This window comes from Acipenser ruthenus, chromosome 22 (assembly GCF_902713425.1).
Source record: "Acipenser ruthenus chromosome 22, fAciRut3.2 maternal haplotype, whole genome shotgun sequence".
NCBI classification, from domain to species: Eukaryota; Metazoa; Chordata; class Actinopteri; order Acipenseriformes; family Acipenseridae; genus Acipenser; species Acipenser ruthenus.
Genome location: NC_081210.1, coordinates 5,126,284 through 5,142,645, shown reverse-complemented (window position 1 = coordinate 5,142,645; position 16,362 = coordinate 5,126,284). Strand labels below are relative to the sequence as shown.

Below are 16,362 nucleotides of genomic sequence, written 5' to 3'. Positions count from 1 at the left end.
TTACAAATCCCACAATGGGGCATTAATAAATAAATGACTCCTTTCAATTAAATAGTTAATTTCTTGACTGCACTTTCACTAGTTTATCTGTCTTCAGTCAGCTTGATACGCCTGGTTCCCCTGACCTACTTGTTCTGCTGTCTAAAGAGAACATGATGAAAATGATGACAGTGTCAAACACGTTAATAATGTTTACGATGGTGGATATCTCAATTTAACATTCCTTTGGACCTCTGCACCTCCTCACTAGGAAACCCATTGCCGGTATCTCCTTGAAATTGGACCGGGTTGTTATTGCCATGGCAATAAAACAGCAGAACTGATAAAGGAACAGTAAGTGACCCTGTGAGGTGCTGCAAACATTCCAGTGAATTACACACTCCATTATACACCAGCATAGTGCATTGCCAACATATACTACACTGCAAGAATGTGCCACTCTGAGCAGTATGCAGCATACTCCATCTGCCTCTATCAAAAATAGAGCCCGCAGGAGAGCATATCATATTTGAAGAAATTGTTGTTTCACTTTTCTGATGGAAGCCAAACTCAACCTATTTCAATATACTAATCTGTGATGCGGCACGTCTAATTTTGATATGTAATTTGTAACCGTTTTATAATATAATGCATTATAATGCAAACCAAGTAATGGCATCCGGTAACAAGGCCATTGCTATACAATTACACGTTAGTTACAATGTAAGAGAAGGAACCATTGATTAAAGATAAAGATCCATGCTGTGATCAGCAACTCACCCCAGGCCCCCCTGGTACTTTACCTTGTTTCCAATGGCCTTCTTGGGTGGGAAGTTGAAGGTGTCGACCTGTGGGAATCGGGATCGCAGCCTGTGATGCAGCGTCCGGAAATCCGTGTAGCGCCGATACACATTCCACTCGTTATCCAGGATCCGGATATACACCTATAGACCAGGGACAAGAAGATGAGAAAGTTGCTGATCGCTTCAGAACAGTGCTGCGAATGTCACACTTTATTTTATGCAGAAGACTGACTTTAAAAAAATAAAAATAAAAAGGTAAAGCTTTGTGAGTAGGGCTGGATAAGAATATAAAAGAAGATTGTTTGAGTGCCCATCCCTCCTGACCGGAGGTCTCTGGATGCGGAGAGCTGAGGGATCCATCAGCACTGACAGCGAGACTCTTATCAAGAATGCCAGAGAACAACCTGTCTGCAGACCCGTCACCATAGCAATCTGTCACACGGCTTTCTGAAACATCCTGGTGACAAACTGGTGAAGACAAGTGCACTCTAGCTACCTGGACACTAGTGACGGTGTCTGTCCATCCACAGAAATTCACTGAGAGGTGACAAAACTAGGCCTGTGTTGCAAATCAAATGTAATCAAATGTAAACTGGAGTAAAGCCTTTTTACAAATGCTGCCATTTTTAGCCACACACAAAAACAGGGTTGAGAAACAAAGACACAGAGTGAAGTAGGAAGACGATAGAGTGTGAAAGTGGAAAAGAGGAAAGGAAGAATGGGGGGAAAGCCTGAGACAGGAATGGGGGAAAGAGTAGAGATGAGGAAACAGAAAAAGTGCAGGGAGTGAAGGAGCGATAGAGAAAAAACAACATGAGTGGGTCTAAAACAAGGATAGATACCTGTATGCAAAAAAGAAGAAAACAGGCTGAAAAAGGAGAAAGGAAGAGAAAATGACAGCTGCAGAGAGAGAGCGGCTCGATTGTCATGGCTCGGTTATTGCTGTCACCGTGTTCAGGGCTATCTGTTCAGCAGCAGTTTGATTAAACATATTGCTCAAATTAACAAAGAAATCTCATCATCGCATCAAAGCGTCACTGGCACAGCTCAAATGTTTTGGTCAATTTAACCAGTATGTGTTGCACCCACATCTCCCAATGGGTCACCCCACAAACAGCTTCAATTGAGAGACAAAGCAAGACCACACTTAGGAAATAATAAAAAATGAGAGCGACAGTTATTTTTGTGGTGATATGGAAAAACTTATTTCCATGGTCATCAAGTACTCTCATTACTCTCATGTTTGAATAGCTCAAATACAGGAAACAAAGAAACACCTGCCATAACACTATCAATAGGATGCAGCAAGGCCATAATGAGCAGTCAAGACAGTACCGATGTTCTGGAGAGATGTGTGACCGTTTATTAAGGATTGCTGCGTCTAATTCCTTCAGGGAAGTTGGGGTGTCTGAAGCAAAGTCTGTTTTTTTTGGATAGGAAAGCACCTGCCCAAAGTCTCAACTGTCCAACCAGTAATCTGTCAAAGACTACAGCTTGTATTTATTACAGAATATATGCCATAACATAACATGTCCATCAGTTATGTGAAGGGCAACCGATTTACACAAGAATACATAACATATAGTGCAATGATTCTGATGTCTATCCATCCCCTGTAAAACATTGTGCTCTGCAGGCAGCAGGGGGCGCTCTACGGGAAACAGAAAATCTCCTGGGGGGCATCAGGGGATAAAAACAGATGAAAGATCCTCAGTATTTAAAACTGCACAATAAAACAAGAAAAAATACCGTAACCGTGTGATAGGAGTTTGACCCACAATGCCTGTTGAGGGAGAAGAACACGATTTCAGCGCAGCCTTGCTGAATTGTTTTGACAGCTGTACAGCTTTAGTGTGATTGGCATTTCACACATGAATATGAAACTTTCATTCTTAATTAGCATTGCTTTCTGGGACATTACTTTCACTGTAATTTCAAACATTGGCAGCTGCCTCCGAAGTGCAGGCAGCGATGCAGTCAATGTAACCCTTTCCCTGTAGAAGAAATCATTCTTAGATCCTCAATACTGAGCTTTGTATAATTAATTCAATGGCTCTCTGATCACCATTACCACAGTCCTCTATTGGATGTGCTGGCTCTCAAGTCCCCTGTAATGTGTTCTCTAAGCTGTATTGAATTTGCTGACTCTCAGATCCCCAGCACTGAGGTTTCTTATACCGTATTGAATTTTCTGGATCTCAGTGTGTTCATACTTGATTATTAACACATCTGAATTCAATCAGCTTTAAAAATGTGTCAGCCCTTAGCACAAGTCAGTCTTTCGCATTTAATTTTTTAATAAACCAACAAACAAAAAATTAAACAGCCCTATTCCTGCTGCATTATTTTGTTTTCCAGTTTTAAGCTAAATAATTCCAAGCTTTCAGCTAGAAATGCATACAAGTAATAAGAAACAACAGGGGCATGCTGAGTGCGATATCAACAAGGAGATAACGGTGCATTAGCGAGAGGGCTAGACTTCATCAGGAGAGGCAGAGCAGGCTGACAAATGAATCCCTGCTTTTAGAGAAGTATAGTCGCCACCGCTTAGAACGGGCATGTTTGTGTTAACGTGATTCACCCGCATTAAGCGATGGATGGTATAAACTCCCACGCAATAACCTGACATTCAAAATGCCCCCCAATCACCAGCACAGTAAACAAAACAAACAAGCGTGTATGCGGTTAAAGATCTTTATTAAGAAACTCATTACACTAATATAAAAGATGTATTAAAACCTATGAATGTAATAAAAAGTAAGTGCAAAAAAGTAATGCAAGTGCAGAAATGTGCAGAACAGGAAGGTACATTACTGCAGATTGTTTCCAGCAAAGAACTCTGTGATACACATCTGAACGATCTTTTTTTGCAAGTATGGACGGCAAACTTTCAGCATTTTCTAAAAAATCCCAATTCAGCACCCTGTACGGTGTAAGTGGGTGATACAGTAGCAGGTTAAAAGGATGGTAATTTGGGCCAAAGTGTAACAAATTGCATGCAATTGGCTTAATTATATCAGAGCAAAAGTAAATGCCAGTTTGGAGACAGAATTGATAAGAAAACCTACATAATCTTTACATTGCTAGGGCAGTGTTGAGGCTTCGTTGTTCACTTTCTAAAAGAAAGCCAAAAACAAATCACATTGATTGGCAACATGTAACCTTCTTTTCTACTGCACATCCTCTTATTACAGGAATGTCAGGGATGGGAATACATGACATAGTAGTTTAATAAGACACACCTGAGCTTGTTCCCTATACACCGTAGCTACAAGCTTGTAGTAAAACCTGGAATGGGTGAAAGTGCTGTGCAATAGGAGTCTTAATTCCATAAAAAGACTGCATAAAGACTGCAAAAATTTCCATAAAGACTGCATCTTGCTATTCAAAGGTTGTATTACTAATTTAGTAGTATGGAAAGAGTAGCCAACTCCTTGGGAAAGCTGTAAACAAAGTAAACAATTCCATAGGTTCAATTCATGATTAGCACAAACACTGGATATATTACTTTGTCTTAGTCCCTGTACTTTTTCAGCACTGGTATAGAGATCTTTCATAGCTGCTCCTGAAATACTGGTCTTGGATGTGTAATGTAACAATTGTAAGTCGCCCTGGATAAGGGCGTCTGCTAAGAAATAAATAATAATAATAATAATAATAATAATAATAATAATAATAATAATAATAATAATAATAATAATAATAATAATAATAATAATGTATCTAATGGAACATTACCATGGGTCATGTTTCTGCTGGACAGTTAAACATGACAAACTGAAAAAAGTTTTTTTTTCCAATTAAAATATTAAAATAAGCAGTATATTAGCTCACAAGATGGATAATTCAGGCAAATAACAACACATTAGTAACACTTCAATAATAGACAAGCAGTTAAGTGATGGGAGTCGTTTACCCGCTGTGTGCGTGTCCAATGTGTGCTGTATGTTTGGGCACTTGTCTGCATCTTGGTACTGTATGTGTGGATGTGTGGATTTTGTCTTTGGGCAGACATCAAGGCTAAACATATTCATATTTTGTTCATTTTTATTTTCATAACATATTCAAAGTATTTTCCATTTACACATAAATGACGTGCACATTAATACACGTCGTACAGAAGCAGCAGCACACCAATATGGCTTTTCTAATTGAAAACAGAGATTCCCTGGATTTTACGGTTTAAATGAGCCAAATAATGTCAGATTTCAAAGTATCTTTACCACACACCATAGATTGTTTCATTGGATTTTTCCCTGCTGTATTGAGGTCTAGCAGCTTACCAGCTGTTTCAATTATTATTCATTTCAGGACAATTAAATATTTTCAGGGCCTAGAAAGCTTTTGTTTGCCGAGAGCGTTAGTCTTGCTTTGAAATGTGGACAATGCTTTACATGAGAATGGCACCAAGTCAGGCAATTCCAGAGCTCCTTCAAAGCATTTCAACTCAGAATAATGAGGAGATGGGCCTTTGACTAACTTATGAGAGTAAAAGCCTTTTCTCTTTGAATGTCTTTTACACTGAGTGATGGTCCCTTCAGAAACTGGTCATCTTAAAAGTGCTGGAAACTTTTCAGAGTTTCTCAGACCTCTCAAAGTAATTTAATTTTTTTTATTGAGGCGCTTTCAAATAGCTCAGTGGCTTAAACACAACCTGTGTTTTCTGATTTTACTGTTGAAAAAGGTGTGGATTGAGTTAGAAAAAAAACACTTAAACGGTTGTAAACAGTAATGTATTCATTGCATCAGTAAAATAAAATCATTACCATACATTAATTAAATTGGGCCCTAACTGTTGCTTCTGGGCAGCTATGTTGCTCCATGTTGACAGGTCATACAGAAAGTATAGTACATGGATAATATAATTAAAAAGACTGTTCTTCCTGCAAGCTATTAACCTTCTGGGTCTCCCAGGTCTGTACGTGAATGGAAATAATGCACAAGACCATCTGCATTAACTGGAAGTAGAGTACACAGATTGTTCAAGAATAAATAAACATAGACATGACTGCATTGTTGCAAACAAGAACAGATTATAGCAGACATTCCATCTGCAAAAACAAAGTTATCAACATGAGACTGACAGCGGGCTCTGCAGGACTATAGGATTTCTGAACTATGGAAATCTGAACAAAGACTGCAATGCTGCTCCAAAGCAAGGCAAGGGCAGAGCCTTGTGTTAACAATGGTTATGCAATTATGAGAAGTCTGGGTATATACTGAAGCTATTTCATGCATATAAAACACTCACTGGTGGTATGTACTAAATTCTAAAGTAGTATGCATCATTAATGAAAGAAACTTCAGAAGACCCAAAGGACTTCTAGTAAGTTAATATAAGCAGAGGTTTATGTGGGCAAGAGGACCACAAAATTCAACCAGGAGACAGGTTCAACTATAAATTATTATTACTTCTTATAAAATATCTGGTACTGTTATTTGACTTTTTTAGGAACTTTACTTTCACGCTCCTGTCAAAAATGGAATATGTCGGTCAGTCAATACCTTGACATAATAACTAATAATATGTACAAGAAGGTAAACAATTTTGGCATACCGACTTCTGGCAAGGGGTACATGCATTTATTATAATCACAGCACCAGTGCACCAGCCAACTATTTTCACTAAGATGTTTAGTGAAAAGAAAAAAAACACAAGATTAAAAATACAAAAACACAGAAATCAAACAATTCTTCAATGATAATTAATATATTACAAATGAGTTGCCTGAACACATGCTTGGGTTCTTTAGTTGGAAATGCACAGATTTATCAAAGTGCCTATTGAAACAAGTCAGTACCCAGGATGGAAGCTGCATTCAACGACAGGCCCGAAGGCTACCTGATCTTTTCCCTTCCTGGGTGAAAGATGGATCAGACCTTTACTAGGAGACGGAAGATTTCACCGTTTCACTGTTAACACAGAATAATATACAGCTACTAGACAACCTGTCAAGTATCCAGTTACTACAATACTATCATTTCATTCAGAGCCCCATGGCAGCGGGATTTAAACCAATTTGCCATCTGTGCTTTTAACCCTGCGGCTTGCAGCTCAGCCTAAAGCAGAGGAAACCTATACAACAACAAAGATAGCCCCTGCCAACCAACTCTGTTCATCTGTGCTGATACAGCATGCCGGCTGTGACTTAAACCAGAGCTGCCGTGCTAAAACTGGGATCTGAAAACACTGACAATCAGGAACAGGAACCTGAATTGTATAACCAATACTTAAAGGTATTGACACATCATTAATCCTTATTTATAGAGACAGATTGCATTGGCCTCTTTCCAAATGCCACGGGACACACAGAGAAAGCAATCAGACTAGCCCGAGGTAGACCTGTGGCAAAGGAGCCATGACCTGGTAACATGGGACTCGAAATGGAACATCTGCTTTAATTGAAGGTAATTAATTTCATCACCTTGTTTTTTTTCCAGCAAGGACAAAAACTGGCCTAGAAAAAAAAAATCTATCTATCTATCTATATATATGTGTGTGTGTGTGTGTGTATCACAGTTAGACCAAAAAGAGAGTGGGCAGAGCAGTCAGAAGTTCACCTTTAAATAGTAGTATACTGTTATGTATGGTCATGCCCTGACAAGGAAAAGAAATGGAGATGTAGACAGGATGGACATGCCTGAAGCCAGCAGATTCCCAAGCTCTGTGGGACGCTGAGCTTGAGGAGCTTCTCGGCTAACTGGAGGACCAGGGCTGTTTGCTTCGCCTGCGGCGAGTATGGGCACACAGTGTCGTGCTGAGAGCTAGAGGTGGGGAGGAGCTGCCATCGTCCCAAGAGAAGAGGGGGATGTCTGCTGATGGGCTCCCAAGGTCCCAGGAGGAGGAGCCACTAATGTCCCCAAGAGCCAGAGGCTGAGGAGCTGCCGTCACAAGACCCAGATGAGCAGGAGATGTTGTTGCTTATCCTAGAAGGAGGAGCCCTTGGGGGGGGGAGTGCTTTCACCCCACCCCCCTGAATTTTTTGGGGGGGGAGACAAGGGCCACAACTGGCGCCTAGTGCACAGCTGGCAGTGGATAAAGGGGGATCCAGCGAGGCAGCCGGAGGGTACAGCACTGCCAGTGCCACGATTCCAAATGCCAATATCACTTCCAATTGGGGGTTCAATGGGCACCCCTGAACAGAAGCCCTGGGGTTAGCTTGGGGGTTCTATAACAAGGTTTTAAAGGGGGATGTTTATCATTTGAAAGTTCTAAATAAAAGTGTGCAAACCTGTGCTTAAATGTATTTTTCTTTAAGTGTTATTCCTGCCGCTAGCCTTGACCGTCTAGCTACCTTTCTACAGACCAGCTAACCAAGAAAATATTATTGCTATTGTAGAATTTCAGTAAACAGATAAACCTGATGTGACTCACTTTGTCTGAAGTGCAAAACGGGAACCTCAAAATATCCAAACTATACAGCAGGTGCTGTATGACGCAGTCAAATGTAGTTATAGTGAGGTGAATAAGAAGCTGAACAACACCGCTCAGCTACTGTTAATTAACAGCCCTGTCACTGAAGTTTCGAATATTTTGTGATACATCCTGACCAGCGTGCAATCTCTTTGCCCGTAGACTTTAATTGAAATGCTGCATTGCCATGCGAGATGCGAACACACATCCATCTTCTCAATTCCAGCCCTTCTCTAATTGAGCATGGCAGGTCGACATTTTTGGAGATTTCAAACGTCACGATATAATAGTGTTTAATCAATGCCCGGAATCAATTGTAATTGAGCCCAATCAGTACGATTCAAGCTGTGAATAAATGCAATAAATGCATCTTGATTAAAGGCTTTGAAGGATCTAATGGATATGAATGAATAAAACCCCTAATTGAATTGTGTGAATGTTTTCTCAAGGAGGCTAATGGCATTGCATGCTCCTAAAAAGTGACAGTGACAGTACTGTACAGTATAAACCCTAATAAGAGTTCACCATAGTAAACTTACAGTGATTTTATTATTATTTGTTTATTTAGCAGACACCTTTATCCAAGGCAACTTACAGAGACTAGGGTGTGTGAACTATGCATCAGCTGCAGAGTCAAATACAACAACGTCTCACCCTAAAGACAGAGCACAAGGAGGTTAAGTGACTTACACAATCAGTGATCACTGGCTGAGCCGGGATTTAAACCGAGGACCTCCTGGTTACAAGCCCTTTCCTTAACCACTGGACCACACAATTTGTGCTCTTTACAAGTCTTTTCCTATGAATCAGATTTGTTTTGCTTTACCATGTTATATTGCATTACACTTTGTTAAGGAGAAACAGAGATGCACCAACTCCTTTTCAAGGTTGTTTACAATTTAGAAGGGATTGAAGACTAGGTCTGTAGTTATATTCTTGCTGTACCACGTCTGGTGGCGTCTACATGATGATGGGAGATTGATGTTGGTTATTGAAATACTGCTGATAGTCAATTATGAAGACATACTGTAAATCAAACATCCTGATATATATATATAGCTCAATACAATGCACTGTGGAAAAATAACATGATGAACAAATTAGCTGAAGGAGATTTCGAAGTCAATACCCGGATAAAGATCCTGCTGCTATAAACACTAATTTCACTCAGCCTGGGCGGGGTATGGTGTCTAGTCTTTTTATAACAATATGTGGTCTTTCGTTCTGAATAACCATTGCTAAAGTCTCCCAATGATGGTATTATTGAAGCAAACAAATATTACATTTGTTGGAACATAAATGTCACTGTATATTAGAGCACAGAAATACAAATTTCAAGAGTGTCATCATCATAACCAAAGGATTAAACATCATGGCCAAAAGATGTCACAACACTGCAACCCCTCTATTTACATTATAGTGGGAGTTGAGTTGAGCTCAGACCAGCTTGGTTTCCTATCAAGCATTTACCAGGACTAACCTTCTTGCTTCTTAGATGATTAGATGTCAAGCAGACATAGCAGGAATAAGGTAGCCATCAATATCTATGGAGTCTAAAGAAAGAGTTATATGGAGCTTCCCTCCCAAATCCATTTCATTCTTCATTCTGATCAGGCCAACAAAGTTTGCTTATAAAATCATGTGATTAACATTACAAGCCAGTGGGATCTTTTCCGGTGCATTAATTAAAACAGTCCTGCCTTGGCTGCTGGTTGGCAATCTCAAGTCATTAATGTGGAGATTAGTGGGCCAGTCACAGGGTACTTGATAAAGACTCTTAGCCCATCACTCAATCCCCCAACTATGGGATCAACTGCCTTTTAATTTCCGTCTCCAGAAAGGTGATGAAGTCAGTGCAAACTAACTTCTGCACACCAGGACATAGTAAAGTAACAGCTGGTTAAATGGAAGTGGTTAAGGTTGCCTGTGATATAAAACGCTTATAAAATGACCTGCTTTTATGTTACCTGGAGTTACATGGCGGTATCTGTCACAAGGTAAAATGATAATTGTTCAACATAATCACTGACTCTGGTTTGTCCATTGGGTTATTAACCAGGTTGCCATTTTTTTTTTCTTTATTTGTGCATACTGACCCGTTTTGCCTCGTGCTCATAAACGTACACAGTGGAAAATGCTTTAAAGCTATTCTTTCTAACAGCCACAGAAAACAGGGGATCTATTATTTAAACAGGAATTTTAACACATTTTCACCCCCTACTGAGGGGTTAAGGGAGAGGCGAAAGTACTTAAACGCTCGAGAAAGCTTTTTAAACGAGAGGCCAGTTCCCGGGGGAGGGAAGTCCGAGAGGATGAGATTGATTTACGGTGCGCCGAGCAAACGCAAAAACACGCCAGGGCAGTTCCTGTAAGAGTGATAGCCTGCTGGGGATTCCAGTGAAGCATGCAGTGATGGCAGCAGCCCCCTTTAACAGCACTAGGAGGTCATGTTTTGAATCTGTGCGCTCCAGAGCACTGTAAACTAATACTGCAGTGTGGAAGTCAGGTTACATTTCATTTTGTTATTTGTAGTGATGTCGTTTTGAACAACGCTGCCGCTACTGTTTCCATAGCTGTTCAGAACAGTCCCAATGGATCTTTAAAGAATATATTGCTTGGAGTGCTGTTTTTCAGTTTAAGTACTTTAATAATGTGATATTGAGTTTAATAATGTTTTCCCTATATGTGTCTCATTCGTTTTCAGCTGTATTCATTGTATTTGATCATTGTGTGCATGTAAGCAAATTATTTGCCCAGGCACTGTATTTCCTCATTCTGATCACTCCCCACGCTGAGTCATGCTGTAATATAATATACAGCAGTGTGGGCAGCAGTGTGGAGTAGTGGTTAGGGCTCTGGACACTTGACCGGAGGGTTGTGGGTTCAATCCCCAGTGGGGGACACTGCTGTTGTACCCTTGAGCAAGGTACTTTACCTAGATTGCTCCAGTAAAAACCCAACTGTATAAATGGGTAATTGTATGTAAAAATAATGTGATATCTGTATAATGTGAAATAATGTATAATGTGATATCTTGTAACAATTGTAAGTCGCCCTGGATAAGGGCGTCTGCTAAGAAATAAATAATAATAATAATACAGCAGGAGAAGCGAAGGGAACTGAAAGGTCAAACGTCTGTCTATTTTATATTAAGGCATATTAAGGAACATTATGTTACACAAGAGCTATTACTGAACCTCCTTCAGCTTTTTAACAATACCGGGAATTAATGAGTGTCAGACATGTAAGATCTGACTAATTATCCTAAATGAAATACCTGAAATGAGTAAAAGCACTTCTATAATCTGCATGCAATGTGTGTGTGTGTGTGTGTATTTGAATCAGAAAAAAAAGCCTGACACACAAATACATAATTACAATTGTGCAACACTAGACAGAACAAATGTTTGACATTAAGATCACTGATCAGGAAAGAAAGCAGTTTATATTTTTTAGCGTTTCTAAATTAGACAGCAAAATCACTTGACTGCTGAAATATTACGCTGTTATTTATCGGCAAAAACTAATTTTAAATTAAACTACTTAAAACCAGTACAAAGGCTGGCCTGCCATTTACTCAATATAAATCTGGGCCCCTGGTGTGCCCCACTCTTACAGTGAAGATGTGTAAACGTGGCAGGCAACACTGGCAAGAGTAAGGGAATGGGACCGTGTCGATCTCTACCATACAGAAGGCAGGACAGTGCCTAACCTTGAGTGACATCCACCGCACCTGTTGCTCCATTCTCTGCTCCCCAGCACTTGCACCTTGCACCTCACATTCCCAGCTCTGCTCACCCTAATAATGAGCACTGAAACAACCCATTCTCAGCCATCCAGCAGTGTCACCCTTCACATTGATAACGAGCATGACTCCAGATACTCCACTCAGCTCTCCAGCACAGCCACTGCTCTGATCCTAAAAAAAACTAGAACACTTCTGTAAATACTTTCTAGCTCCCCAGCAGAGTCACCCTACACGTCAATAATTAATGAGACATCCCATTCCCAATTCTCCAGTACCATCGCCACCAACACTAACACAGTCAGCTCTCCAATGAGCTGTAAAACACTCCCTTTGCGGATTATTAAAATTGAAAAAAAGCAGAGAGAATAGAATTGAGTAGTTTAAAAGACAGAGGCTCCAGGCTTCACTGATGACCGAACAGTATTAAATTGACATAAGCTGAATCCCTGATAAGGTATTTTTACCAACGGCAGGCATATTTGACAAAAAACATCAAGTAACTTTTTTCTTCCAGAGAATTATACCTAACTTGCGGAAAAAGATGCCAGGTGGGAATAGAAGTGACAGGATGTATGACTGGTGCATGTCATTTGGTGCTCTGCCCAGCTACGCTACTCTTGTGTCCCCATCATCCAAAAGACACGGGTAGCTTCGCATTAACCAACCTGAGCTCTAGCCTTCTAAAATACTAGCCACTGAGTGACACTATATGATATGCAACATCCCATTAAAATGAACTCTGGTTATAACCGATTTCCAACAGTTGACTAGTAGCAGTACCAAAAAATGAAAAGGTAAATGTTAAAGGGGCAATGATCAAGCACGTTTGTTAGTTCATAGAAATGAGATTTGCAGATTCAGAGCATTGCTTCTTTACTCCAGTGTAACCCCTAGGTCCAATAACAGCACACTCATGCACAGTGCAGTCTTTCAGTAATACAACACAACACTGGTAGGAGTCTGTAGCTGAAGGTGGCAACTTTGAGAGATGTGTGTGTCCCGTGCCAGTCTCAATACGGAGAGACCCTCGTCAATGCCACAGAGCGTTTTCTTAAAAGTAAAGATTTCCGTAACACTGGTGGCAGCCAGCTAGGCAGTCATGTTTCCTGTAATCAGGAAAAGCTAGAGTTTAACAACAGAGGACTCCTGCTTAGCCCCATCCTCAAGCATCTGTACAGCGCCCCTGGCTTATCAGCTCTGTATCCTCATTAAACTGCAGCAAAAAAAATTACACAGCCTTTAACCCTCCTATTATGTTCAAAATGTCAGGATGCCTGTTATGTTTCGGGTTCTGTTGACCCGGGGTAATTTCAAACAAACGTACAGCTCTCTACAGCTTTATAGAAAGCATGTTGGTTTCATCAGGTATCAGGCACTGTCAGTTTCTATAAACTTATTACGCAGCAGATATGACCATCTGCAAATCAGTAAAAATATCTCAATTTGTTTTAATTATAATTTTAACAAAGAGTTTGTACTTTCGGTTCTGTGTCGCCTCTGGGGTCTCGGAATCAATAAACCGAAGCAGGTGGAAATGGCACTCTGAGTGAAGTCCACCTTCTAACAGTAGCAGACCCAAAACATAACAAACCAGTGACCCAAAACATAACAGGAGAGTTATGTGACCTGCATTATTTTGAAATCCAATTTTCTAGAGCTAACATATGAGGTTGGAATTTTTGCTTTTACAGAGGGTTCTTCTCCTCTGTCTGGGGGTTTAAAATAGAAAAATAATAGAAACCAAGTTGGCTTTTTTTTGCATTCAAATTTAAATAATTTAAGAATTTCTGTATTGGGTGATATTCATTTGAACCATCTCACAGTTACTATGGTAACCATTTGCCTATTGTGAAAATGGTGGCATTGCAATAGAACTTCTTACTTGCATGAATAAAGCATTTTGCCAAGCTTCTACTTCCAATCTAGCAAAAAGCTATTGAAAACATGCAAAGCAAACTGAAAACGATTTTGTTTTTTCTTTTAATTTAAGTAAAAAAATTATATTTAGTATTGCGAAAGAATGCCATGGGTAGACTTGGGCCCCTGCAACTTGCAAATAATGGCCAATCGAAAAACGCCAATGCAATCTCTTAAAATCCGGGTTAGTGCAGGCTGATCAATGTGTTAATTATAACACTTTCAGATAATTTAATTCCTTTGATCCAGAAAACTCACTGACGATGTGACCTTTCAACTACAGTGTAGTACAGAGTTGAAAGGTCACTGCATCACTGGAATGAGAGAGTGGCCAGCCACTTGGCATTCTTCTAATTTTGCAGAAGTGCCAGGGCATGCGATACAGTAGATTGTAGAGATGAAGGGCATAATCTCACATGGGAGCGAGGCTTGAATATGCATCCCTAAGTGTTCTTTAAAAAGTGAAAAGCGTTGGGAGCAGGGCAATTATAGTGGAATAAAAGATTTGTTTCCTGAGAAGGAACCCTTCATTATTCTATAATGGTCGGTACTAGACAAGCAAAGCTTATAATATAGCAATCATTAGTATTTGTAATTAAACTTTAGAACAAGGTCCAGCCAATCGGAATGATGCAAATTGTATATTGCACTCCGATTGGTCAATGTTAAGTTCTTTTTCCTAGAAAAAATGTTTGCCTAGAAAGTTAGCTTATCTAAACTCTGCAAAAAACTATATTGATCTAGGTTGGAGGTTGGAGCAGAAGTAAAAAGAGGTAAACTATTAGAGAGAGTTTGCTGTTTATATAACTTCTCATCTACTGCATTTATTATCTTGAGACTGGTCTGTATCCTCTGGGATCCCAATATTCTACATGTGTGTGTAATACACTACACAGAGGCTAATCGCTAATGGAACAAAATCAGACATTAACAAAAATTAATGCATTTCAAAAGCTTTCAGCAATCCATCATGGTATATAGGGAACAAAGAAACATTGTGCAATTTCGCACAGATGCATATGTAATACAGATCTTATCACAGACCGGCATTGTTCAAATTGGGTGCATCATTATAAGACATTTTTATAAGACATTTTTTTATCATTTCAATACATTATAAAATGTCACAGAAAGCTGTTTTTCATTTGCACTTGGGTCAACTCCATAAAAAACGAGTCTTACAGTGAGCGCTAAAAGATGACCATGACAGATATATTGTGATCGTGTTAAACTGCAAACGCAATTTAGTTAACAATTCACTTTATTTCAATAATGTTCAATAAAGGGGAGTAATTCATTAATCTGACAGTGCCTGATACCTGATGAAACCAACATGCTTTCTGTAAAGCTGTAGACAGCTGTAACTATTAAAAGGAACGTATTTCTAGGTAGATCGACAATTACATTGCATTGAAAAAAAATTCTTCCTGAGGTTTTGGTGGCCAGTCACAGCAGGGAATTAATTTGATTGGCCGATCCATCTCCCAAGTGCTGTGCAAAGGAAGAAATAATTGTTGGGTAATTTATTGCAATCTGCATTTGGATAGATCTTGCTCATTCTCTACACCTTTTCACTGTATTTTCTTGGGGAAATTAAATTGGAAATTATGGTGGACCATTCCCCAAAATGCCCACATGATTAGGTGATTTAATGCTGCCACACACCAGACGCGATCCGATTTTTCATTGGGCAACAAGATATTTTCGCAGTGACCGGACCATACATACCAGAAGCGACACAGCCAGATCTATATAACTATTAAAAACTGCTATACACAACTATGATCAAGATTGGTACATATTTGTCAACATGATGTTGAAATTAGGAGTGTCTTCACTGAAGGTATTTCAATATATATGGCAATAAATCATACGCAACAGGCTTATCTAGTTCCTTCTAAATGGACTCGCATATATTGTCTTTAAAATCTGTATCTTTATAATTGCGATGACATTGGTCCTATAGCTCAGGGCCTTTTTCCAAGTATTATTTTTGTCCTCTGTCATTCTAGATACTACTTCACTCTGCTGGACCACATGCATTGAAGCTGTTTTCTGATTCATTAATTCCCTAGTTGTCGCACGATAAATTGCAAGAGTTAGGATTCAATCCTATTTATTTTGCGTCGCTCCAGTGTTGCCCTGGTGTCACTCCCACGTCGCCTGTGGTGTCGCCTGTGATGTGAAAGATACTTATCAAAAGTATAGGTTATTTTGTCACATCGCTGATAATAACACTGGTTGAGTATCAACAGATTGTCCATAGGCATTGAACAGAATAAAACTGTTATTTCATTAGCTTCTGCCTTTTATTCAGTGGATCTATGATGTATAATAATGTCAGACAAATAAATACAAAAACAGTGACGAGTCTTTTGAGTGCCTAGAAGCAAAACAAACTTACCCATCCCACAATGCCCTTCAAATTCAATTGTAACAGCGCTCCTACAAGTCTTAGTTGCTGAGCAGTAGCTGACAGATCAATCTGCAACTAGGGCCCT

At 39.6% G+C, this 16,362-nt stretch overlaps 1 protein-coding gene across 6 annotated transcripts in view; it reads right to left on the bottom strand.

The window, feature by feature from the left end:
* Window positions 1–16,362, bottom strand: part of snx29 (sorting nexin 29) — a 125,823-nt gene that overhangs the window by 46,381 nt on the left and 63,080 nt on the right. For all 6 annotated transcript variants that reach the window (XM_058995862.1, XM_058995863.1, XM_034052483.3 and 3 more), the window contains exon 19: window positions 783–923. In XM_058995862.1, coding sequence (XP_058851845.1) covers window positions 783–923 — 141 coding nt within the window. The remainder of the gene's footprint in view (window positions 1–782; window positions 924–16,362) is intronic.